Raw genomic sequence first — 24,641 nt, 5'->3', positions numbered from 1 at the left:
GAGCGTATGTTACTGTGTATTACACTCACAGTCTCCCATAGACTTTCAATTGTGTCGCCCACATGATGCACGCGAAACACATGCGCAAAAAAGAAAAACCGCTGCATGCTCTTTCTTGGCACGTATTACGCACGTATACACGCCAGGATAGCATATAGGCATTGGTGGCACGCAGCAAGTACCCATATCATTGCAGACTTGCTGCATGCCTGCATGCGAGAGATGCACGCCGGCAAACACGGTCGTGTCAGCCCAACCTATGTAGGGAACTTTTCCCAGCATATATGTCAAGCGTAGTAACATGTACGTAGTATGTTAGGCTGTAAATAGACATATGTCCATCTAGTTCAACCTATTAGCCCCCAATGTTGATCCAGAGGAAGGCAAAAAATGTGGTAGGGCCATAATGCTATGCAAAAAGGCACTGAATTGGAGGAATGAATAAATAGCCTTGACGTCTGAGCTGAGGACGTCCCCCGACTGCTGTCATTTACTGAGACAGGCATTCTTCAGAAAGCAGGGAGTCTTAGTAATAGAGGAAGAAGGTCCACTGACTATGATTCGGGCCGCCAAGACCACAAACAGTCACAAGACTATATGTTTAGTAACTAGTAAGCACGACATTATGCTTCTCGTAACCCACAAAGGAAGTCAAGTAGGGAATGCTTTCGTTTGCAGTTGGTCGGTGCAGCCTCCATTGTTAGCGCAGTAGCTGTGACCGCGTCGTAGGTTTAATCACTGTGAATGCTCCACAACTGCTTCATGCTTCAGTTCCTCATCAGAAAATTTTAAGATTTCTCTTTGCGGTTGGTGAATTAAAGCGTTCTTGTTTATACCCAACGGCTCATTCACACCGGCACAATTCTGGTCTGCGTATCTGATAGACAACATATGGACCCATTAGCCAGTTATGCTATTCACATGGACCAATGGTGTGAAAAAAATTGCAGTAAGTCCTATTCTGGTCTGTATTAATATCCACTGAGCGGGGGTATTGGTCACCACACGGCCATGTGTCCATGTGCCGTCCGATGCAGGTTGCAACTGAGAATCTTGGGGTGCAACTAGCGTACGCTCTGTGAATGGGCCCTAAGAACCTACAAGGATCTAATACATATGAGAGTTTGCTACAATTGTATCCAGTCCAGTCAATTCTCTCTGAGCCAAAAATCTCTTCCCGGCCCTAAAGATTTGTTATAACTTATCAGTGTAGGTATATATAAGGGTGCGTTCCCATGTAATGGGTACCGCTTGCAGATCAGACTCCACCCAGCTTCCTATAGCCGCACAATCTTGCTGACCATTGGCAGCTGTGGCTGAGCAGTACACTATTCACCACAATATTGGGACACTGTAATGCAGTGAGGGTATGTGTAATGTATATGCCCTGTTTCCCCAAAAATAAGCCCTAGCGCAAATTTCAGAGAGGTTTGAAATATAAGCCCTACCCCGGAAATAAGGCCAAGTTACAATTCATAGAAAAATCAATATGAATGCTTTAAGTGCGCAAAAAAGGCCGTAAAAACACAATTTCTGCATTTTTACAGCGCTTTTCACGCTGGTCAGCCGAGTCACTTACCCAGCGGACTCTATCTGGGCCTCTCCAGTGCTTTCCAGAGCCCTGCCGTTGTTCCCGCCGTCATCTGCTGCTCAGCCAATCAATGCAGCTCTCAAAGAACCAATCACAACCATTGCTTTGTGAAAGCGAGATTTATGACTCCTGTTTCGGCGGCCGAGGGCTTTGTCAGAATATACAGTAAAAACGGTGATAACAACAAAGGTCTGAGCTCTTGTGTGAACGGCATTAAGTTTTGGAAGTGCCGGGCTCTCGCACAGATCGGGTAGTCCTGCTATTGTTAAATTAAGACATTCCCTGAAAATAAGCCCTGGCACATATTCTGTAGCAAAAATAAATATAAGGCCCTGGCCTATTTTTTGCAGAAACAGGATATATATACAAAGCCATAAACTATATATATATATATATATATATATATAGTTTATGACTAGAGATGAGCGAATTACTCGATCAAGCACCGCGATTTTCGAGTACTTCCGTACTCGGGTGAAAAGATTTGGGGGGCGCCGGGGGGGGGGGAGGCGTGGCGGAGCGGGGGGTAGCAGCGGGGAACAGGGGGGAGCCCTCTCTCTCTCCCTCCCCACTCCCCGCTGCAACCCCCCACTCGCCCACGGCGCCCCCCGAATCTTTTTGCCCGAGTACGGAGATACTCGAAAATCGCGGAGCTCGGGCGAAAAAGGGGCGTGGCCGAGTAGGTTCGCTCATCTCTATTTATGACCTTTTATATAAAACCGCTGTGCTTCAGAAAGGACTTACTGCCCCCTTGCATATGAGTTATCTCTGATGGTATTAACCCTTTATTTATCCTCCTTGACTGCAGCCCCCTTGAGCCCCGATGCGTTTCTTTTTTGCTGTATTGTTCGTTTTCACATATGAAAACAGGACAGCAATATTGCGGCTCCACGAACATTGGAGGGCATTTTGATGGTTTCCATGTACTCTTTGATGTTTTCTGCTGCTAGGTTTTACAAGTGCAGTATGGCCACAGCTGTGTGAATACGGGTGGCCTCATACAGGCGTAAGCACAATTGTGTATGCCTTAGCGCAGTTTTTTTGCGCTACAAAAGAGGTGTTTTTGCCGTGTATAGGCATATTTTACTGTGCTTTCTCTGCCTTCAGGACATGTTCATCTGCACACGGCAAACAAACGCACCGATTAAAATGGCTAATTAGCTCCACACGTGTTCTTACGCAGTGTTTCACGCATCTCCTTGCCTATTGCGCGCACCCCCCATTGACTTCTATGGGGACATTTGGTACGCAAATGTGCAGAAACCTGGAGCATGTTCTATCTTTTTTTCTGTGGCAGAAAATGCGCGCGCAAATACGTCCATGTTAACGAGCCCTAAACCCGTTTGTCAGTTTAATCCCAGGAGTGAGAACAGTAGGACGGTACAATATAGACTTCTAAGAAAGCACGTACCAGACTTGTATGTGGAAAGTCATGATTTGTGGCAGGTATTTGCTCCAGAATCTGGAGGCGGACGCAAGTTCCGGATTCCGCAATGCAAATCCGGCCTTGTGCATTTGAGTCGGGAGAGCTGACAGATCTCCTTTAACACACAGCCAATGTATGGAGAATATTTAAATAATCTGAGCGGTTTAATGAAATGAAGAGTTAGATAATTAGCACATTTCATTAGGCTTCTCTCCCTTTTTATTTAAAGTCTGTAGAAGTAGAAATTCCCAATTCCGCAGCTTTTAAGCAGTTGTACTCGGACATTAGAAGTTTGGTGACTTCTTAGATGGCAAATTGTTCTTGTCCCCCTCATCCAATATTTCTAGTGTGTGCTAGAAGTTGCCGACACTTCTAGGTTATGTCACATTCATGAAAAGTGGCTTTGATTTGAGGGTTCTAGTCAGGCTTCAGTAATCAGAATCTCTGAAGCAGAAAACCAAAGGCTCTGTCTATAGGGTGAATGAGTGGATGTCTGTATATATTAACACTATGTATAAAACAGAGCAGAACGAGAAAAAAACAAGTCGTGGTATGGTAAGAAAGCTCCGAAGATAGTTTTTGTCATTAGACCTTGACTTAACAGACAGTGTGGTTAGAGGTGAATGCTCTCATCATCCTCTACGGCCAGACTGCAACTCTATGTCAGAGATGGATTGCTAATTTTCAGTATTTAAGTATAAGTATTTAAGAAGACGTTCTTAGGGTGGTTTCACATCTGCGAGGTTGTCTTTTTCTGCTACATTTTTGGGGGGGCAGGAAATAGGAATGTCCTGGCCGAGCAGCTCTGACTTATGTCGGAGCCAAACAGCGCTGAATGGACACCATTGACTATAATGGGGTCCGTTCGCTCTTTGCTCAGCTGCCCGGTTTTTTCTTCCATATTTTGTGACCAATCTATGACTGAACCTCTGACTGGAGGTTCTAGCGCAAATGTGAAACCACCACATTGGAGAGATTTACTGGGCATAATGCACCGGAATTCTAGTAGAATTTGCAACAAAAACCTGGCATACATGTAGCCTAATAGGAAGGGCTCATGGCTTCACAGGAAGGGCTCATGGCTTCACAGGAAGGGCTCATGGCTTCACAGGAAGGGCTCATGGCTTCACAGGAAGGACTCATGGCTTCACTGGAAGGACCCATGGCTTCACTGGAAGGGCCCATGGCTTCACTGGAAGGGCCCATGGCTTCACAGAAAGGGCCCATGGCTTCACAAGAAGGGATCATGGCTTTACAGGAAGGGCTCATGGCTTCACAAGAAGGGATCATGGCTTCACAGGAAGGGATCATGGCTTCACTGGAAGGACTCATGGCGTCACTGGAACGGCCAATGGCTTCACAGGAAGGACTCATGGCTTCACAGGAGGGACTCATGGCTTCACATGAAGGGCCCATGGCTTCACTGGAAGGGCCCATGGCTTCACAGGAAGGGCCCATGGCTTCACAGGAAGGGCCCATGGCTTCAGATTCAACAACAAAACGTTTGACACAAAATACTGGAGCAAGTCAGCCAATAGGTGATCATATTAGATGAAAGTTTATAAAGATAGACCAAATTTACCATACAATTTAGCACATTTTTAGACTGTGGCCTAACTTTACACTGTCCATTTAGACACAATGATTATCCCTCAAAATTCATTCAAATAATGTCTAGTGAGTGACTGATGCATGTAAATGCTACCATTGTTAGCTTTTTGGCTGAACGATGATTTTTGGTTCAGCATAAAAACCATCATTCAGCCGGACAGCTGATAGCAGGGACCCCATGTTGTGATTCTCCATTGGAGCACTGAATATATTGTTTTCAGCTGCTGTCCCAAGGTAGAACAATGGAGCTGTATGCAGATAACAGACCAACCGCTGTTATCTGCATGCAGCAAAGGTAGGCTAATTTACATGCAAATGAAGTTAATAAGCTACTAATGGACATCACTGCCCATTAGTAGTTTATGCTAAATGGTCTCTCAAACTGTCATTCAAGCTATCTTTTCAACGAATTTTGAGTGATTATCTTTGAGTGTAAATGGGGCTTAAAAATTAGACAATATTAGTAAATTTTCTCTATTATTCTAGTTGACAGAGATGTATTCATAGACCCTCACAAATTCATATGGAAAAGTTTACCATAACTCCAGAAATAATATACTTCAAGGCTATGAATGTGTATTTTACCATAATTGTTTTTTATTTTATATAAAAATCATTTTTCAATTAGATTTTCTACTGCAATACTCTGCAAACTGGAGGACTAAGATTCTTACACAGCTCCTTCCTGCCTTGTCCATATAGGCGGTGAAATAGGGCGTGTGTGTCTTACAGCAACTGCACTGATTGGATATCTGGATGTTATTATACCGCAAGGGGATGCTCTGGTTGTGTGTACCAGGGCACAACACAGTGTGTATTATACCTGGTGGGGGCCTCACTCTGCATGTGTAGATTACTGGGAGGAGAGACTTGGATGATCTGTGTAGATTATATTGGGAGGGAGGGGGCACTCTGGATAAGTTCGTCGAATTCTCAGTAAAATAAGTTGGTTCTTTTTTTTTTTTAAACCATAGTTTTATTTTTATTTCAATTTGTCCATTAGACATTTTTTTTTAAGTCTGGAGCACTAGCTGGGGGGGAACATAAATGACAAATTATCTGTTGAGGGAATCATGCTAGTACTGTGTACAGATGAAGCGATTAGGACTCCTACCCACTAGCGATATGTTTTCTTGCGATACGATAACGAGTCAAAACACATGATTATGAAACCAATGATTTTCAATGGTTTCATTCTCATTTGCGATGTTTTCACTGAAGCCCCGCAGTGCTTAGAAAAAACTGCGCTATCGCCAATTGTTTTCAATGGGGCCGGCGGCAGTAGCGCCAGCCCCATTGAAAACATAGAGAGTACATCGCGCTCCCCTGACACAGCTGTGATAGCTATGGCAGGGGATGCCTTCATTCCCGCGGGGACCGAAGGGATGAAGGTGTGGCAGAGGTCTGCGATGCTACCCCATTGCTTTCAATGGGGCTGGTGATGCCTGTGATTGGTCGACTTTAATGAATGGCTGAGCACTGCCTGTGATTGGCTGAATGCTGCGACCAATCACAGGCAGCACTCAGCTGTCAGTCAATGACGGCTCGGCGCTGCCTCTGATTGGTCACAGGGTTCAGCCAATCTGAGGCAGCGCTTTCTGGAGGCGGGGATTTTACAATCCCCAACCTGCAAAAGACAGAAGAAGACTGCCGGGGCTGGAGAGAAGAGCCAGACAGCTCTTCTAGGTGAGTAAAAAAAACATTTTATTTTCACTTTTTTTTTTACAGCTAGGGCTGATTTTCAGGGAAGGGCTTATATTTCAAGCCCTTCTCCGAAAGTCATTGCTGCGGTGGTTGCCTGCAACCCACTGCTTTCAATGGGACAGCAGCTGCGCCGGCCCCATTGAAAGCAATGGGATTGCATCGCGGACCTCTGCCACAGCTGTGATAGCTGTGCAGAGGATTCCTTCATCTCCATGGGGATAAAGGAATCCCCTGCCATAGCTGTCACAGATGTGTTAGGGGAGCGCAATGTATTCCCTATGTTTTCAACGGGACTGGTGCTGCTGCCGCTGGCCTCAATTGAAGACAATGGGCAATAGCACAGCTTTTTCTTAGCGCTGCGGGGCTTCAGAAAAAACATCACAAATGAGTATGAAACCATTGAAAATCATTGGTTTCATAATCATGCGTTTTCACTCACTCTTGCATCGTAAGAAAACATATTGCTAGTGAGTAGGAGCCCTTATTCAAAAATTTGTTCTAAAAAGTCTAAAAGCAAGGAAACGACAAATGCAAATCATCGTTTAATTTCTTCACGCATAAAAATCATCGTTGGCTCGTTCGCTTATCGTTCAGTTTAAACAGCGCTCGTTCGGTCCCTCTCTTTCACTTACACAGGAGCTGAATGATTCTGAACGATTCTGCACGAATGCGAACAAGCTAGCGATGATGAAATTCGCTCATTCAAATGAGAATTGGCTCGTCTAAAAGGACCAAAAAAAACCTCTGCTAGTCTTTATCAGTTATTCGCGTCTTCCATCACAACAAGATAAAATCAATAAAACCAAGGTTCGCAGCTCTAGCTGTCAGTAAGCTGTTCAGAGACATCAAGCACCCACCTACCCACAACGCAACTCAACCTCAAAGCTGGAGATTTCCTTTAGGGCTTCTGTCACTGAATTCTGGTAAAATGCAAGTGCATCTCATCCTGAAAAATCCTAGATAGCCAAATGAAAAGTAAACGGACCCCATTATATAGTCAGAGAGGTCCGTTCGATTCCGTCATAAGATGGATGAGTTCGGCCAGTGGATTCTGTGGTCTTGCTCCCGTGATGGAGCAGGAAAACGGAACTCTAAGTGCTAATGTAGCCAACATTGTATCCTAAATACTGACCTGTTGTCTGAACAGGTAGAGCATGTAATAAGGTGTTAGCTTTGTGTATAACGTCCCTGTTCCTTGTAGTAGAGATGAATATTTGGACAGTTGGTCACCAGAACGCTCCATGGATTTGATGGGGTTGTCCCACTGTCTTCAATAACATCTACAGTGCTTTTCTTTTGTTGGAGTAATCATTTATTTTAGGTGATATTCAAAGGGTATCGTAGCGTCCTCAATCAGGCATGCCTAATTGTGTATACGATGCATCGGTGAAGAACACACGTGTTACAGACAAGATGGCGTCTTTGGCTTTTCTTCTGTGGCATTTTATTATTGCATAGTTTATATAGAGAAGCAGTGATAATAATCTTCCAACTGTTGTAAGTAACAAGTTCAGCATATTTCTCCAGCAAGGTCTTCTATGACATTTGCATACATTAGTTTATTTCCCATCCCCCACAAGCTGGTTGTAGCAGCCTGTTCTGCTTTTGACCACTGTCATGAGTCTTCTAAGTGAACTATATTAACTCTGGGGGATAATGTGCAGAAACCACTGCTAGGTTACTCTTACACCTTCATACGCTCTTACCAGCCCCGTTTCCTGTTTTCTAGTGGTTTTCACGGTTTCATCACCTATACTTATATATTCATACTCAATTGTATGTCTTTTTGAAGATGTAGAATAAGTTAGTGTAAGGGTATGCTCCATGTTCTGTTATTCATAATGGATTGAAGTGGAATGCATAACTTATGTCAGGGTTCTTGTTGCGCTAGCTCCTTCCAGGTCTCTGCATGGGGCCGGTGGGATGTCACGATGTTGGCACCATACCATGTGATGCACTTCCCAGTGCATGCACACAATGGGAACCGTGGGAGTCGCAGCTTTCTTCTGATGTCTCACTGATAGGCTGGCTCAGTGCCCAGTTATCTCAGTCAGAATGTCTTGAACAGTATTTATTCTGGCATCTCTGGACAGAGGATGCCAATAATAGCCTTTGTATACAGGAGGCGCAGAGTGTTAAGGCAGTAGAAATGCAGTCCTAAGCTCTTGCTCATGACCTGAAGGTTGCAAGTTCAATCCCTGCTTGGTTCACATACAGTAGCTGGCTCAAGGTTGACTCAGCCTTCCATCCTTCTGAGGTCAGTAAAATGAGTACCCAGCTTGGTTGGGGGTAAAGATGACTGGGAAAGGCTATGGTAAACCACCCCGGAAAAGCAGTCTGCCAAGAAAAGGTCACGATGTGACATCACCCTAGGGGTCAGCACTCCAAGATGAAGTTAAAAACAAACTTTATTCCAACAATTTAAAAAAGCACATGCTGGATACTTCTTACGTGTTTCCACTAAAGCAAATGAGTCTCAGTCATAGTAAACTCCAGATATAGAGTAACTCCTATATTCACTCCCAATTAACATAACTCCGCCTATGAATACTCATAAACAGCTAGAAAATATGAATGTCAAATATATTAAACAGACACGCTACGGCATACAGTATACGCTGATCTACTAATGCAGTAAAAATATAAGACATCTGTTTTCAGGTCTAGACCCTTGGGATACCTACAATCTAAAGTCATTATCCAAAAAGCCTCCTTCATCCACACCATGCGTCTCCAGTGATTTCAATGAGAGCTGCACTTGCAATTACGAGCACCGGCCACTACACGGGTGGAAGCAGCGTTTCCGCTCTGACCCTAGTGTATCCTGGCGGAGACACCAAAACATACGTCAGGGCTTTTTTGCCATACGGATCTTTTACACCGTTTTTGAGTATTCTTTGATATGGTGCAGCCATTTATGTACCAGATTGTATGGGACCTGCTGTCACTATTATTTCTACGATGGGTTGGTTCCAACTTGCCATGTCTTTAGGTTTCTTTATAATTAACCTTTGTCTATATTTGTATTGCAGAGTGATTAATGCTGGCAAAAGCCAGCACAATGAAGACCAGGCATGCTGTCAATTTGTGATCGCAGATGACATAGATGAGAAGTATAATAACTTACTCGGTGACCAGAATTTAAACACAAATCTACAATCGGTCTGCAAGGTAAGTGTTAGCAGAAGGGAAAACTGTTCAAAATTATTAACTTTGCCAAAAAGGTGAATTCACTCCTGACGTTATACATTTCTTGACCGCCATTCCAATAATATATGTTCTCCCCGTGACCAAGAAAAAATGTTATCTTATCTAGAAGAGTAAAGAAGAGCAAGAGCGATCTAACATTACTGAGCGGGTGGAGGCGAGTTGGTTAGTGCCGTGCCCAGCCTTCACATGATTATCCCAAAGCCTATGCTACAGTTACATTTTGTGGAGACCTCCTGTATGATGTTAAGGAGCAGCATATAGTCCTAATGGTGCCCACACACATATGATGTTATGGGGGTGTACCAAAGCAGATGTCGGGAAAGGAAGGGCATAATGGATTTACCATGGATTTGTTCTTGCAGGAGATAAGCTGCTGCCGTATCATCCTGTCAATGGCTTATTCCCCTCTCCTAATGAAAATACATGCACGCTTGCCCGGGGATGGATGTGTATGGGGCAGTCAGGCGGAATAACTGTTGACTCACTGTAAATATCCAGCAAGCTCTCATATGCTGTAACTTGCTGATGGTCGGGGTCTTACTACTGAGACCCCCACTGATCTTGAGAACAGGGCTTAATGCTTCACTGATTTCAAGAGGGCTGACGGAAGTGCTTGATCGCTTGCAGTCTCTTTAAAAACGAATAGAGTGTTAGCGCTTTTGCATGACCAGTGCTCTATTCAGTCTCCTCCTCATTGCATGGGGTGCAGTAAGCCTTATACTTAATTTTAAAAGCTATGGACACCATTGAAGGTGCAACTCTGCCCTCATTTATATGTGTTATGTATCTACATGCTATTCCTTACACTTAGTCATGATCACCATAGCATCTACAGAGTGGGCCAAGAAAAATAGCCCATACCACACTCCTATGAAAGCAACCAATCACAGCGCTGCTTTCATTTCTTATATTGCTGAGGTAAAATGAATGCTGCGCTGTGATTGGGACCTCCCCGAATGTTTTGTGTATATGAAACAGCCGTCGTCTTTGCATTCTAACTGTTATTCCTGTATATATGGATATACGTGCATTCGCCGACCTGGGACAGGTTTTCTGCTATATATATATATAAATGTTCCTTATCATACATACATTTCACAGCAAGCAATGATTAAAGGGGTTTTTCAGGCAGCACTTGCTGTCAGAGCCAGGATACACCAGGGTTGGAGGGGAAGCCGCTGCTCCGACCCCTGTGTAGTGGCCAGTGCTTGTAATTACAGGCACAGCTCTCCTCACAATCAATGCGAGCTGTGCTTGTAATTTACAGGATGAAGTCCCATTCATTGTAAGGAGAGCTGTGCCTGTAATTACATAGGGGTTGGAGTAGCAGCCTCTGCTCCCACCCCTGTGTATCCTGGCACTGACAGCCTGCAATTACATGCACAGCTCCCTTGGATTTCAATGAGAGCTGCACCTGCAATTACATGTGCTGGACACTACATAGGGGTTGGAGTAGTGGCTCTGACCCCGGTGTAGCTGGGCACTGACAGCCGACTCTGAGGGAAAACCACTTTCAATAACATGAATTGCCATTATTCTTTTCAAAACTAAATTTTACATGAGCTCAGGTTCATTCTCTTCTCCCCATACATCGTTGGCCACAATGATCCCACGCTGTGCCAACCGCACCCCTCAGTAGTGTCCTCATTTACCAAGTGCTCCCAAGTTAGCAGCCACTAACAAGTAGCCAGGAACTTCTCTTGTGCTGCGGGTAAAGTCATGCAGTCATGTCTCGAGGGACATTAGAAGTGCGGTGTCATTGAATAGAATTTCCTAGCATAGGATGAATTATTAATAACAGGAAAGTGAATATGTAATGAATGATCTCCTGTCTATTCTCTAGGTCTGTGATGGAGTCAGTTTCTATTACTGGGCACTCTTTGATGGCCATGCAGGATATGGGTGTGCATTAAGTGCATCGAGACTCCTTCATCTTCACATTTGTGATCAGCTAAGAGACCTTGTCCATATCCTGCAGCAGTCTACAGCTGCTCCTCTGTGTCTGGACCCCAACACGGGGACTAGGACTGAAAATATCTCAGGCGCGTCCTGCCATGAGATAACTGAGCCTCCTATGGAGACAGCAGTGCGCTTCCACGTCGAAAAACAAGTGTTTCCTGAGAGTCTTGTTATTGGCGCACTGGAAAATGCTTTCATACAAATGGTAAGTAGCTAGAAGAACACTAATGCACTCTGCAAGACCGATATTTATAGACCCAAGCGGCCTCCAAAGCTTTTGCATCTTTAATCAACTCAGCCAATAAGAAAGGTATTAAATAACAATTGCTCTTTCAAGCCAAAGAACAATCTCAACAATGGTCATAAAAAGTCTGGTCCTGTTCATCATATACCTAGATGACACTTCTTAAAGGGGTTTTCCGTGATATATGTTTTTTGTTTTTTTATAAGCTGCCCTTTTGAAAAAGTTATAAACCAGCCTACACTCACCCATCATCTTAATGCCAATGGAGCCGTGCGAGGGCTTGTGTCTTTGGTGGGGTGAATCTAGTTTATAGTTGTGTCCTATTGGGATACATACGACTTCCTGATCACTTTTTATTCTTTTATTTTGAGAGGCAAGATGAACAAAAACATAAATAAATCTGACTTTTTTTTGTTTGTTTTAATGGCATTCACCATGCGGGATAAATGGCATGATACTTTAACCCCTTACTGTCCCGTCTATTTTGTGCCATACCTTGTTGGCACAGCCATATAAGGGCTTGTTTGTTTTGGAATGAGTTATATATTTTAATTGCCATGTTCTTGGGTACATACAATGGGGTGTTGAACTTTTTGATTACATTAATGGGGAGGGGTAGATGGAAAAAATGTTTTGAAATTCTGCCATTATTTTGGGGGGTTTGCTTTCACAATTCGGTAAAAATAACACGATAACTTACTTATCAGGATCGTCTCGATTACTACCGGTATTATACTGAGTTTATAGAGATTATTTTTTTTTTTTAGTACTTGAGCACAATACTTGGGCTTGTGATTGTTTGTGATCATTACTTCGATCGATATGATAGTACACTGCATTATTTATGTAGTGCGTTCTACTAAGATTATGACAGCAGTCTATTAGACTCTGTGGTAAGCGGGGCCTAACAGATTGAGTTACATGTCAGACATGAAGGCCTTTGTCATGCTTTCGGCTGCCATGGGAACCCATTGGTACCTTGCAATCGCATTGCAAGATCCTTCTCCCCCTGTCATCTCCTTACATGGTGCAGTGCTATCAATTGTGGCATGTAAGGGGTTAAACTGCCAGGATCTGAGGTTTTTCCATTCCTGGTGGTTAGAGCAGGAGCCTGGCTGTCAGTAGTCAGCCAAGTCACTGCTTAAAGGATGTATGTGCAGGTTTAAAGTTCATTGGTGAGGTCAGTAAAAGGGGCGTATTGGTGGTCACTAAGGGGTTCATTTTGGCATAGTCATACTAAATATTAATTTTTCCATGCTTTATAGTTTTTTTATGCAATAAATGAGGAAAAAAGGGGTGAGATTTTAGTTTTAAGATTGTAAGCAGGGCATATTCTATATCATACATGCCTCAGTTGCTGTAGAACTACAATTTCAAGAAGAAATGGTGGTTTCAAGTCAAACACAGGGATTAAACTAATTTCCGCCGTATAACAAATAGTTGGGAAAATAGACAAGTGAGCGTGTCAATGATTGGTGGGGTCTGAGCACCGGGAGCCCCCCCAATACCGAAAACAAGGAAGAGCAACTGCTCAGCAAAGGGATTGAATTGGAATCGACCCCTGCGCTAATGATCGGACAATGATTACAATTAGTGCTTATCATCAGAACCCCTTTAACTGGAATGTAGTGTGTATGAGAATGTTTGAGCACAGTTCCATTTCCTGGAGAAACCTCTCATTGTGTTATGATCCCGCCTGCCTTTGAGAGCACTTAATAGAATGGGTATTCGGTTTCTACAGATGGACATGTGGCCACTGCTGTCATCTCCAGAGCGGTTTTCTGTCATGGAAACACATTTTCTGTCATGTACTTATCAGCAGGCTGGCAGTTATGGCATTCTGCACTAGCTGATAAGACAACATTAGTGCATTGTATATCTTGAGAGCAGGTTCCGGATGACAACTAGTTGCCTTCTTCATGTGTAGCTGCCTGGCTGTCAGGAATTACTACACAAGCAGGAGGTTAAATTGTCCCTAACGGCATGTCACAAGGCTCAGTAATCTGCTGCAGATCTGGAACAGCAGAAGAATATTACAAAAAATACAGAAAGGAAGAGAGATCAGTCTCTAAGGGTACATTCACACGGACGATCGGTCGGGGAAACTTGCATAAAACTTTTGCAATTGCAATGCAATTTTGTTCCTCACTCATTGGAAATAATGCGCAAGTTTTCTGCTGACTCACAAGAAAAATAGAACATGCCGTGACTTTTCTATTTCATAGCTTTGCTACATTGGCAACTAAAAGGTTTTATACACCAAAAATATTATGTCAGTTGTTCTATTTCATTTGATACTCACTGAAGAGGAATTGTCGGATATCTATACAGTGTAATGAAACATCAGTTACATCGGTAAATGAGTAGAAAGATGTCTGATAGAGATGAGAGAGTATACTCGCTAAAGGCAATTGCTCGAGCGAGCATTGCCTTTAGCGAGTATCTCCCCCACTCGAGACTGCAGGTTTGGGTGCCGGCACGGGGGATCGGTGAGTAGCGGCTGTCAGCGGGAGGGAGGGAGGGAGGGAGAGAGAGATCTCCCCTCCGTTCCGCCCCGCTCTCCCCCGCAGCTCCGTGCCCGCTGCCGGCACCCAAACCTGCAGTCTCGAGCGGGGGAGATACTCGCTAAAGGCAATGCTCGCTCGAGCAATTGCCTTTAGCGAGTATACTCGCTCATCTATAATGTCTGACCCTTCCATCTGAGTTTGTGCCTTATGTCAGAAGGTAGGCTCACACTTCCTATATCACATGGATCTGCTGATCTACTGGTAGATAATGATAGGCAAATTCTAGAAATATAAATAAGCAGAAGTATTACACTATCATTTCTTGGTGGAGCAGATATTTCCTTTCTCAGCCAGTCAGCACTATGTAGTGTTATCTATCCAGATCTATGAAGTACACGTTGTCGAATACAATCAAGCATCTAGAAGTTGTTGTTTTGGTGCAAAACTCGGCATGCAGTTCCATCTCAGGCAGATAAGTAAATGATCAGAGTTGTGGTGTGATGAGATGAACGATCTTGTCCCCTGTGGCCCTAAAAGTGGTTCTACCTTTTGCCTCTAAGTCCCCATGTCCACGGGCCCGCAAGGTTTCCCTGTGCAGAATTCTGCAGTGGATTCCATCCGGCCTGGCGGATGTGCTCGGTATGCTAGCGACGTGCCGCACGCATGTGCCGTGCCTTCTTTTATTTTTTTTTAAACTCCTGTGGACCTGCGACACAGCCAAAGTGTCATCCGCGGCTGTGTTGCGGATTGGATGGCTTCAGTGGAAGCCGTCCGTCCGCATAAAAATGGAGCATGCTGCGTTTGTTTTCCCACGTGTGTGATCAGCACACTGGGGGAAAATGACATCGGCAGGTATTTAATTATCTGCTGGTGCCCAATGATTCCCTATGGCCGTGGGGGACCCGCGCGGATTTTGTAATTTAATTTATGCCGTGGACAGAGGCCCCTTGTGTGTATTGGACCTCTTCTGCTTGTGTGGAGCATGTTGACCACAACAAGACTGTTCATCTACTCACACCACAACTCTAATCATTTACATATCTGCAACTCATTTCTGTTGCTTGATTTTTACCGAGTATGTTTATCAAAAGATTTAAAGCAAAATGGGGAACCCATTCCTGTACGTTATTGTGGTAAAAATATACAAATATTAAAAATGAAGAACTATAGAATACAGAAAATCTCTTTTTTTGTACACACTATCTTTAATGAAACAAAAAAAGGAAAAAAAATCACCAAAAAAAAACTCAAAGCAAAAATAATTTTTGCAGGCCAAGAGAAAAAATTAGGTCTTTAAACCAGCACATGCGTAAAATCGCTAAAAAAGTGTCTGCTCCTTTAGACATGTGCATTTAAATGATAGGAGCTTGGATGCATAGAGATAAAAGCTTTCTTCTATTTATTCAGTATGTGCCCATAATAACAAGAAAAATACAACCGTCCTGAGGACGCGTTTCAACCTTCTCAGGTCTTGATCACCTGCTACATAGGTGAGATCATTACCTTTACTTCTGCTCCTTTAGGACTGTAATAACTTTGCTCATTAAGGACGTCCGTATATGCTGTTGATGTCCGGAGTGACCGCATGCACATCATTGCTAATTGCTGCTGCACCTGGACCTATTATGAGGTCCACCCAGCAATTAGCGTTGATCTGCATACGGCTACAGCGTATCATCCGTGGCAGGAACAGCACCCTGAAGTGCTTGTGGGCTGGAGGAACATCAGATGCATTATACTTTACCGATTTCAGGAGAAAATCATAGTTTACCAATAAATTACCATTGACCTCACAGCGTTTCCCCCATAGTGTGGACCCCAGAGGTGCCACATAGAACTCCAATGGACATTTGATCTTTGGATCACTGGTGGTTTCTGTAAATATAACAATGCATGTATAACCTTGTTCATAGATGATATCTACCATGTAACACTTGTCTCTTTATGGTTACAGGATAAACAGATTGAACGAGAGCGAATATCACACAGCATTGAGGGAGGCTGCTGTGCGCTCGTGACGGTCTACTTGATGGGCAAGCTATATGTGGCCAACGCTGGTGATAGCAGGTACACTTGTGAATAATATGCCACACAGTAAACAGTACTGCTACCACATATTGCCAATGCTGCGTACTGTTTTTGCACAAATGTGCATGGAAATACACTCATGTGAACACACCCATTAAAATCATCATGCTTTACTCACTACATATTGTGCACAATACGCTGCGCAAATGCGTTTGTGTGAATAAGCCCAAGAGTCGTATTAACACGGTTGAGTGCGATATAGGTCCAAGAAACTCCGACCAATTTCGCACTTGTAAAATTGCGATTTTGCATGTGAGCACAATGCATTTTTGCTTTAATAATAATAATAATAATCTTTATTTGTATAGCGCCAACATATTCCGCAGCGCTTACATAGACAGGGGAAATACAGAAAGACAAAAGTACAAAAAATTACAGAACCACGGTTACAATCGTAATCAGCTGATGGAAACAATAGGGGTGCGGGTCCTGCTCCAACGAGCTTACATACTACAAGTAATGGGGTGATACAGAAGGTAAAATGGCTGGAGATGTGCACAGTATCGCGTGCTGGAGAGTGAGGGATGTTATATACAGACAACAGTCAGACATTTAGCTATGCGACGGCAGGATCAATATGACTACAGGAGCGGTTTATGATGGCTAGCAGGGATTGCAGTCAGTAGGTCAGGAAACATGTTATCAGGCGGAGTACAGAAGGGTTTGTTTAGGGAATGCGGTATGCATCCCTGAAGAGGTGCGTCTTTAGAGCACGCCTGAAGTTTTTCGAGTCCTGGATTGCCCGGATGTTCTTTGGTAGTGCGTTCCAGAGGACTGGTGCTGCTCTGGAGAAGTCTTGGAGGCGGGAGTGAGAAGTTCGAATTAGAGGGGTGTGCAGTCTAGTTTCGTTTGCCGAGCGGAGAGCCCGGGCTGGGTGATGGATTGAGATGAGGGAGGCGATATAGGGGGGCGCTGCACTGTGGAGGGCTTTGTGGATGAAGGTAATAAGTTTAAATTGAATTCTGTATTTAACTGGCAGCCAGTGCAGTGACTGGCACAGGGCAGAGGCATCTGAGTAGCGGCTGGACAGTAATATGAGCCTGGCTGCCGCATTCAGGATGGATTGTAGAGGGTAGAGTCTGGTGCAGGGGAGGCCGACCAGCAAGGAGTTGCAATAGTCGAGCCGTGAGTGGATGAGGGCAACAACAAGCGTTTTCAGCGTGTCTATGGTGAGAAAGGAGCGGATTCTTGAGATGTTCTTTAGGTGCAGCCGACATGTTCGGGCCACTGACTGGATGTAGGGAGTAAATGAGAGATCTGAGTCGAATATGACCCCAAGGCAGCGGGCATGTTGTCTAGGAGTTATGGTGACGCCACACACTGAGATGGAGATCTCAGGAGGAGGTCGGTTGGTGGAAGGAGGAAACACCAGTAAGTCAGTTTTAGAGAGGTTTAGTTTTAGGTAGAGAGAGGACATGGTGTTAGAGACAGCAGACAGACAGTTGGTGATGTTTTGGAGGAAAGGTGCAGAGATGTCACGGGAAGAGGTGTACTTAAGAACTAATTGCCTTCATCTAGGTACTTGTGATTTTCACACTCATGAAAAGATCACACGTGCTTCCTATAGTCTTCAATGCTATAAATTGTGTTGCGCTCGCATGTAAATCGCAAGGTGTGCAAGTGTGCTGCTATTCTTTGTAAGATTCCATAGGAAATAATGGGCGATTCCTCGTAAGGAATAGGACATGCAGTGATTGTTCAACGCTACAAGTGAAAAAACATATTGAAATCAGCGTGCTAAGAACACGCACGAGTTCCGTCCATATCGCCATCGGATGGAACTTGCACATGAAACTCGCCTGTGTGAATACACCCTAATAGTAAGCAGCCGCCCCCTCAGTATAAGGAAGGTGTGTGAGTGATCATTCATTGGTATCTTGCACCTGTGCAACGCTCCTTCATATAGCATTTTGTCTGTCTGCGTGCTCAGGGTTGTGGTTCTACACCCGCCCTTGTATTCTGTATCAGTATATCAGTAAGTATGGCCACTGATAGTGATTTTCCAGAACTGCTATATCCTCTCTCTGTGACTTTTGACCACACGGTTTACTACTACTGAGCAATACACATTAGGAAGCAAATGATACATTGTATAAAACACATTTTTCAAAACAGAGGGAAATGGTTACACATCTGGCGCCAGGCGCAGCTCTCCAGGGAGAGGTAGCAGTGAGGGTGTGAATGATATTGTTTCAATGCAGAAAACTGCGTTTCGAGGCACAGCCTCTTCTTCAGTTAAGCTGGGATAAGACATAACCAGCTACTGATTGGATACTTGGTTGTGCCTATTTGCCATGTTGGAGCACTGCCAATGGGGAAAGGGACCTTCTGCACTTCTGAGCTCTCCTCTTTCTCACCAGTGGTGTTCCACAATGTTGGCTAATAGACACAACCAGAAATCCAATTAGTATGCATTTTTATGCCATCCCTTAAATTTTATACAAGAGTATCATTCACACTTTTATTGCTACTTCCCCTCAAGGACCGTTTAACGGTCCCCATGCATTACATTCACAGGTTTAGAATGGTTGGCAGCACCTCGGCACATGCACGTTCACCACCAATAAATGAGGCACATTTGTCCTTAGCTGACTTCTCCATCATGGGGTTTGCTCCACTTTTCTCTTTTTTCAGCCTTCACGTTCTTTACCTAATAGAGGCAGTTTTCCTGGAATGAAACCAGATTGTTTTTACTTTATATTTGAAATGGTGTAGAAGGGACAAGGAGTTTTTAAAAGAGCAAACTGTGTCCCAGGATTATTTCCAGGGTTACATGGAATATGCGTTGGAAACTCTAGATTTGTGGAGACATTGGTTCTTCAATATAGGATAGTGCCCCTCAAATCTATTAAAGCATATTAAAATGGAACGTGGCTATCCGAGCAAGGTTGACAATGTAACACAGAGACGTGTTTACTTTGCTAAAAGACCCCCTGACTCACTTACTGTGAGGGGCACAGGAAGGGCATATGTGTACGGTTTATGCAATGTTTGCCACCCATGTCTGGATGCTCATCTGGAAATCCACCTGAATAAAAGAGATGAAAGTGATGGAGTTCCTTTATGAACAGCAATCTGATCATATCCTTGGCGGTCTGTAAGTACCACATAGCGGGGTCCTTTTTCTCCATAGTTGTATCTATGAACAGCCTTTCCTATTGGTTATGTGCTTTGCTACGGTTTCATCTATGTGGTCCAATTAATTATCTAAGGGTACTTTCACACAGGACGATTTGTTGGCCAACAGATGCCCAATGGGTTGTCCCAGCGAATCGTTCTTGAATGGAGGCAGAGCGGGCCAGGGATCGTTTCGGCCCAGCCACCTCCATTCACAGTCAGTCGATTGTAAGCGACTGACTGCCTGCTTACACGGGCTGGTACAGAAACTGAACGACGAACAAGAAGTGAACGACTTCTCATTCGTTGTTCAGTCGCTAGATGCATCTACACTGAACAATTATGGATGGTGGGAATCTGAACGATTTGCCGGCCCGTGTAAAAGCACTTTAAGATCTATGTGTGTTAGTAGAGTTATGTTGGGTCTGAGGTTTTAACCAAATATCAATAAAAAGTATTTGAAAGGGGACTGTTTATGAGGTTTGGTTAAGACTGGGTGCAATATATATAGGTTTTAGCACTGCTGCAAAATGAAGAGGTGGGTCTGCGTCTGGTTTTTGCAACGTGTGCTGTGTATAAGGACGTAGAATGGGTACTGCTTTTTCTTCCTTTGAAACCTGTTGACATGCATGGGATCCTTTTGCCTTTATTAGTATTATAAATGTTTACCGTTGTACATCACTGTTTGTTATACCAGGGTTATTACAAATGATCTTCCCGATGTGACTCCTCATAACTCCCGATGAATGACACTCAGATACATAAATTTGATATAACTGGAAACAAATTTAAGAATTTTCATTTACCAAAACTATCTAACAGTAAGATGGTCTATATTGCCCAGAGCAACCAATCACAGTGTAGCTTTCATTTCTCAGGCTTTTGAGGTAAAAATGAAAGCTGCTGCGCTGTGATTGGTTGCTATGAACAACAACGGCGGACGTACTATTTGACAGTTTTGGTAAATGAGGCCCAAAATGTTCTTCTTCTATAGTCATCGCTAGGGGGCTATGAGACAAAATGGCTTGCAAGGAAGGCAGGAGAGCATTTTGTGTCCTTGTTTTCAGGTCTACCAGTCTGTTATTAGTTCGCAATGTCATTTTCAAACAAAGTTTGGTGAAAATACCCCCAGTGGGCACACAATTCGTTAGCGGCACTCCAATTTTAAGGAAAAAGGTTGCATCTGTAATTAAAAATCATCCAGCCGTCCACCAGTAAGCGTGAAAACAGTGGACCATCCATGCAAGTTTCACAAACATAATGTCAAAATCTGGGGGAGGGGAAAACCCACCTACCTACATGGAGCATTTGTGCAACCACTCCAAGGTGAATGATGGCGCCACCTGTCTCTGGGTGGCAGACAATGAAACAGTTGGAGCTGCTTGTGCTTGCCGAATGTTCAGATGCTCCTCTCTACTGGTGGTCTGTTGAGGGCGTCCTGAGCCCAGTCACCATGTGTGCCCTCACACATCCACTGGTCCCAACACCCCCTAACAGTCTACTCAGAAAGGCCCCCAATTTTTGCAATAAAGGCAGAAGTAAGTTCATTAGGCAACTACCAAACAGATGGATTGGCCATTCAGGTGGTTACAATAGTGAACTTCCTCCTTGGCCTCCACGTTCCCCGCACCAGTTGTGATAAGTTACAACGTGTGTGGCTCGATGTTTGTCTAGTGACAAAGGGGGTCACATTGACCACTTCTGATGTGGAAAATGTGGAAACCATTTTTGATATAGTGCAACAAAACTTTTTGAGTTTTTTTGTTTCCATTGACATCAAATGTATATATCAGAGTGCCATTAAATGTAAGTTATGAGTGTTTCCAATTAGGAAGATCATTTGTAATAACCCTGAATTACCATTGCATGTACATTACTAGGTTATGTTCAGATGTCTCAAAATCCACCACAATTTACAGTGCTATATACACTGATCAGCCGTAACATTAAAACCACTTGCCTGCCATTGTGTAGGTCCTCTTTATATCACTAAAACAGCTTGGACCTGTTGAGCAGTAGACTCCACAAGACCTCTGAAGGTGCCCTGTGGTATCTTGTAATCAAGACATTAACAGCTGATCACACCTGGGAGGTCCCCAATGCATATTGTACTCCCATGCAGTGCAGCCTCCTGTCTGATACTTCTCAGGCTCCATCTCGATGCAGAGATATATGTTCCTGCTTTCTCGTTCATTATTCTGTGCTATCAAACCCGTAATATATCAGCACAGCATCACATGAGCAGCTACAAACTGGACCATCTGTACTGCAGTGAAAATGCTGCCATTACATTCTGTATTCGCCTAAATAAGCTACAGACCATAAGTATATAGTAAGGAAGATGAGCTGTGATCTCCTTCATTATAACTGTGTGCCTGGAGCCTCTACTCATCACCAGTAACTGTGATTGAAGTTTGTGTCCGCCTCTGCAGAGCATGTGTGGTAAGACCCAGCACACAGGACTGATGCTGACTGAGAAACTTATTAGTTTGAGACAGCATAAACCCACCTGAGGAGAAAGGTGTTTCAGATAGAAAGATATAACTAGCAAAGGTAACAGTAGCTGATTTACATATAATAGGGGGCTAGTTACATAATGAATGAAAAATACATTTCCCCTGATTGCTCCTTTAAGGTGGCACTTCCATGGGTCTTATTCCAGCACATTCCACGGATGCTTGATCAGCTTCAGATCTTGGAAATTTAGAGGTCTAGCCATAGCCAACACCTTGAACTCTTTATCATGTTTCTCAAACCATTTCTAAGCAGTTTCTGCAGTGGCGCAGGGTGCATCATCCTGCTGATAGAGGCCACTGCCATTAGGGAATATCATTGCCATGCACTTAGTCTGCAACAATATGTAGATATGTGGTGCATGGAAAGTGACATCCACATGAATGCCAGGACACAAGGTTTCCTAGCAGAACATTGACTAGAGCATCACACTACCTCCACTGACTTGCTTTCTTCTCATAGTGCATCCTAATGCCATCTCTTGCCTAGGTATGCAATGCAAATCCACATAGGCATCACCATGATGTAGAAGACGTTACTCATCAGGCTAGACCACCTTCTTCCACTATACGGTCCAGTTCTGATGCTCATGTGTCCATTGTGGATACTTTCGGTGGTGTCAAGTGTCACCATGGGCACACTTAGTGGTCAGCAACTACAAAAGACCCAAAAACAACAAGCTGTGATCACTGTGAGTTCTGACACCTTCCCTATCATAGCATTAACTGTATCAGCCATTTCTGCTACTGTAACCCTTCTGTAGGATCAGACCAGACAGGCTAGCCTTCGCTCCCCGCAGCAATCAATGAACCGTGGCCTTCAGTTGTCCTTTCTTTGACCATTTTTGCCATGCTATAAGGTCTTGTGGGAACACCCCACAAGAACTTCCTTTTTGGAAATGACCTAGTCATCTCGCCATCACTATCTGGCCCCTGGCAAAGACACTCAAATACTAACACTTGCCCATTTTTCCTGCTTTCGAAATATCAACTTTAAGAACAGACTGTTCACTTGCTGCTTCCCACCCCAGACAGAAGCCATAGTAATGAGACAATCCATGTTAATCACTTCACCGGTCATTGTTTTTAATGTTAAGGTTGATTGGTTGTATGTGGATGGGGGTTTCCAAACCCCGTGGAAGAAATCCGTGTGAATTTCAGTGCAAGTGGCATAGCTTTAAATGCACAGCATGCTCTTTATGCTGGATGGAATACGTTGTAAAGTCTGCATGTAATGTGCACATTCAATGCAAAAATCCACCATAACAAGAAAAAAACCTGCCACGCCTGAACCCATTCCTGTTGTTATATGACCTGCTTTATGCTCCTTTGTATTGTTCTCACATTTTGACATATAATTGCAGGGCCATAATCATTCGTCAGGGGAAAACCATTGAGATGTCACATGAGTTTACTCCGGAAACAGAAAGGCAGAGGCTACAATTGCTGGTAAGAACACCATGCTCTAATTTACTAACCACACTCTATATTCTAACACTACCCAGGCCTGCCTGTACATGACTATTTCCTATGTGTGCACATTTTTCGTTCCTCACAACTACTCATGTATTTATGACTGAATGGTGATCACATTTCCCGAAATGTTGCAAGATGTGAATCTTACTATTACAAATATTGTTCCTGCATTTCTTTAACCACAACATCCTTGACAAGTCAGATACCGAAAATAGTTGTATGAGAGTCTTGCATGTTGTGATTCCGGTTTGGAAACTTGTGACTTTCAAATTGTTCCTGTGCTAAAGTTCTGAGCCTGCCCTTTAGACCATGAGAAAAAAAGTTTGATACCTTGTTAGCCAGTAGAGCAAAATGTGATCGTTCTCAGTAAGAGAAACCAAGTAATCTTGTAGATATGATTCCTTTTAATGGCTAACAGAAATACATGATGTTATAGCGAGCTTTCAAACCTACTTAAGGCTTTTCTTCAGGCTTAATGGAATAGATCTAAAGAAATATATATATATATATGACAAGGCACAGACATGGTATGATTAATTTCCACTTAAAACAATACCAGAACGGGATGAGTAGAGGAGTAAATACTTAATTAGTCCGCTGATAAGGATGTGAACATTTTATGGTCTCTAAATTGGTGTTAGGGGGTCACCAGGCCTGTGTTTTATCTGTGCTATAGATTTATCATACATTCTGCTGTAGCATGAAGCTTCTTGAGATGTTTTGAGAGTTTCAAAGATGGTACTACCAAATTCTTCTATGAGCATTTTTCTAGATAGCTACGGATACAACATAGAACATAAAAAGGTTATTAAATCAAAAGGCAACTTCAAATCTCAACATCATAGAAGAATTTGGGAGTACACTTTTATAACCATCTTGACACTCAAGACAGGAATCCACATCTCAAGAGGCTTCATGCAACAGTGGAGAATATGATACATATATATAGCACAGATAATAACAGGCCTGGTGACCACTAACATCAATTTTTAGGAAAAAAAATTCACATCCTTAATAGTGGACGAATTAAGTATTTACTCATCTGCTCATCCAGTTCTGGTATTGTTTTAAGTGCAAATTGATCACACCATGTCTGTGTCTTTTACATATATTGTGTGTAGAAATATATACTTTTTCTAATCTATTCCATTAACGACGGGCTCACAAGAACGAGTTGGATTCCGCTAGCGGATAT

The 24,641-nt window shown here is 43.4% G+C and overlaps 1 protein-coding gene across 1 annotated transcript in view; it reads left to right on the top strand.

Annotated features, from left to right (window-relative positions):
* The window catches only part of PPM1J (protein phosphatase, Mg2+/Mn2+ dependent 1J), a 56,334-nt gene that overhangs the window by 8,488 nt on the left and 23,205 nt on the right, over positions 1-24,641 (top strand). The window contains exons 2-5 of the mRNA XM_066600052.1: positions 9,365-9,503; positions 11,386-11,706; positions 16,207-16,319; positions 23,335-23,419. Of these exons, the coding sequence (XP_066456149.1) occupies positions 9,365-9,503; positions 11,386-11,706; positions 16,207-16,319; positions 23,335-23,419 (658 nt within the window). The remainder of the gene's footprint in view (positions 1-9,364; positions 9,504-11,385; positions 11,707-16,206; positions 16,320-23,334; positions 23,420-24,641) is intronic.

The sequence above is a fragment of the Eleutherodactylus coqui genome, chromosome 4 (assembly GCF_035609145.1).
Source record: "Eleutherodactylus coqui strain aEleCoq1 chromosome 4, aEleCoq1.hap1, whole genome shotgun sequence".
NCBI classification, from domain to species: domain Eukaryota; kingdom Metazoa; phylum Chordata; class Amphibia; order Anura; family Eleutherodactylidae; genus Eleutherodactylus; species Eleutherodactylus coqui.
Note: the sequence above shows the minus strand (reverse complement) of the source record. Positions and strands in the feature narration are given on the sequence as shown.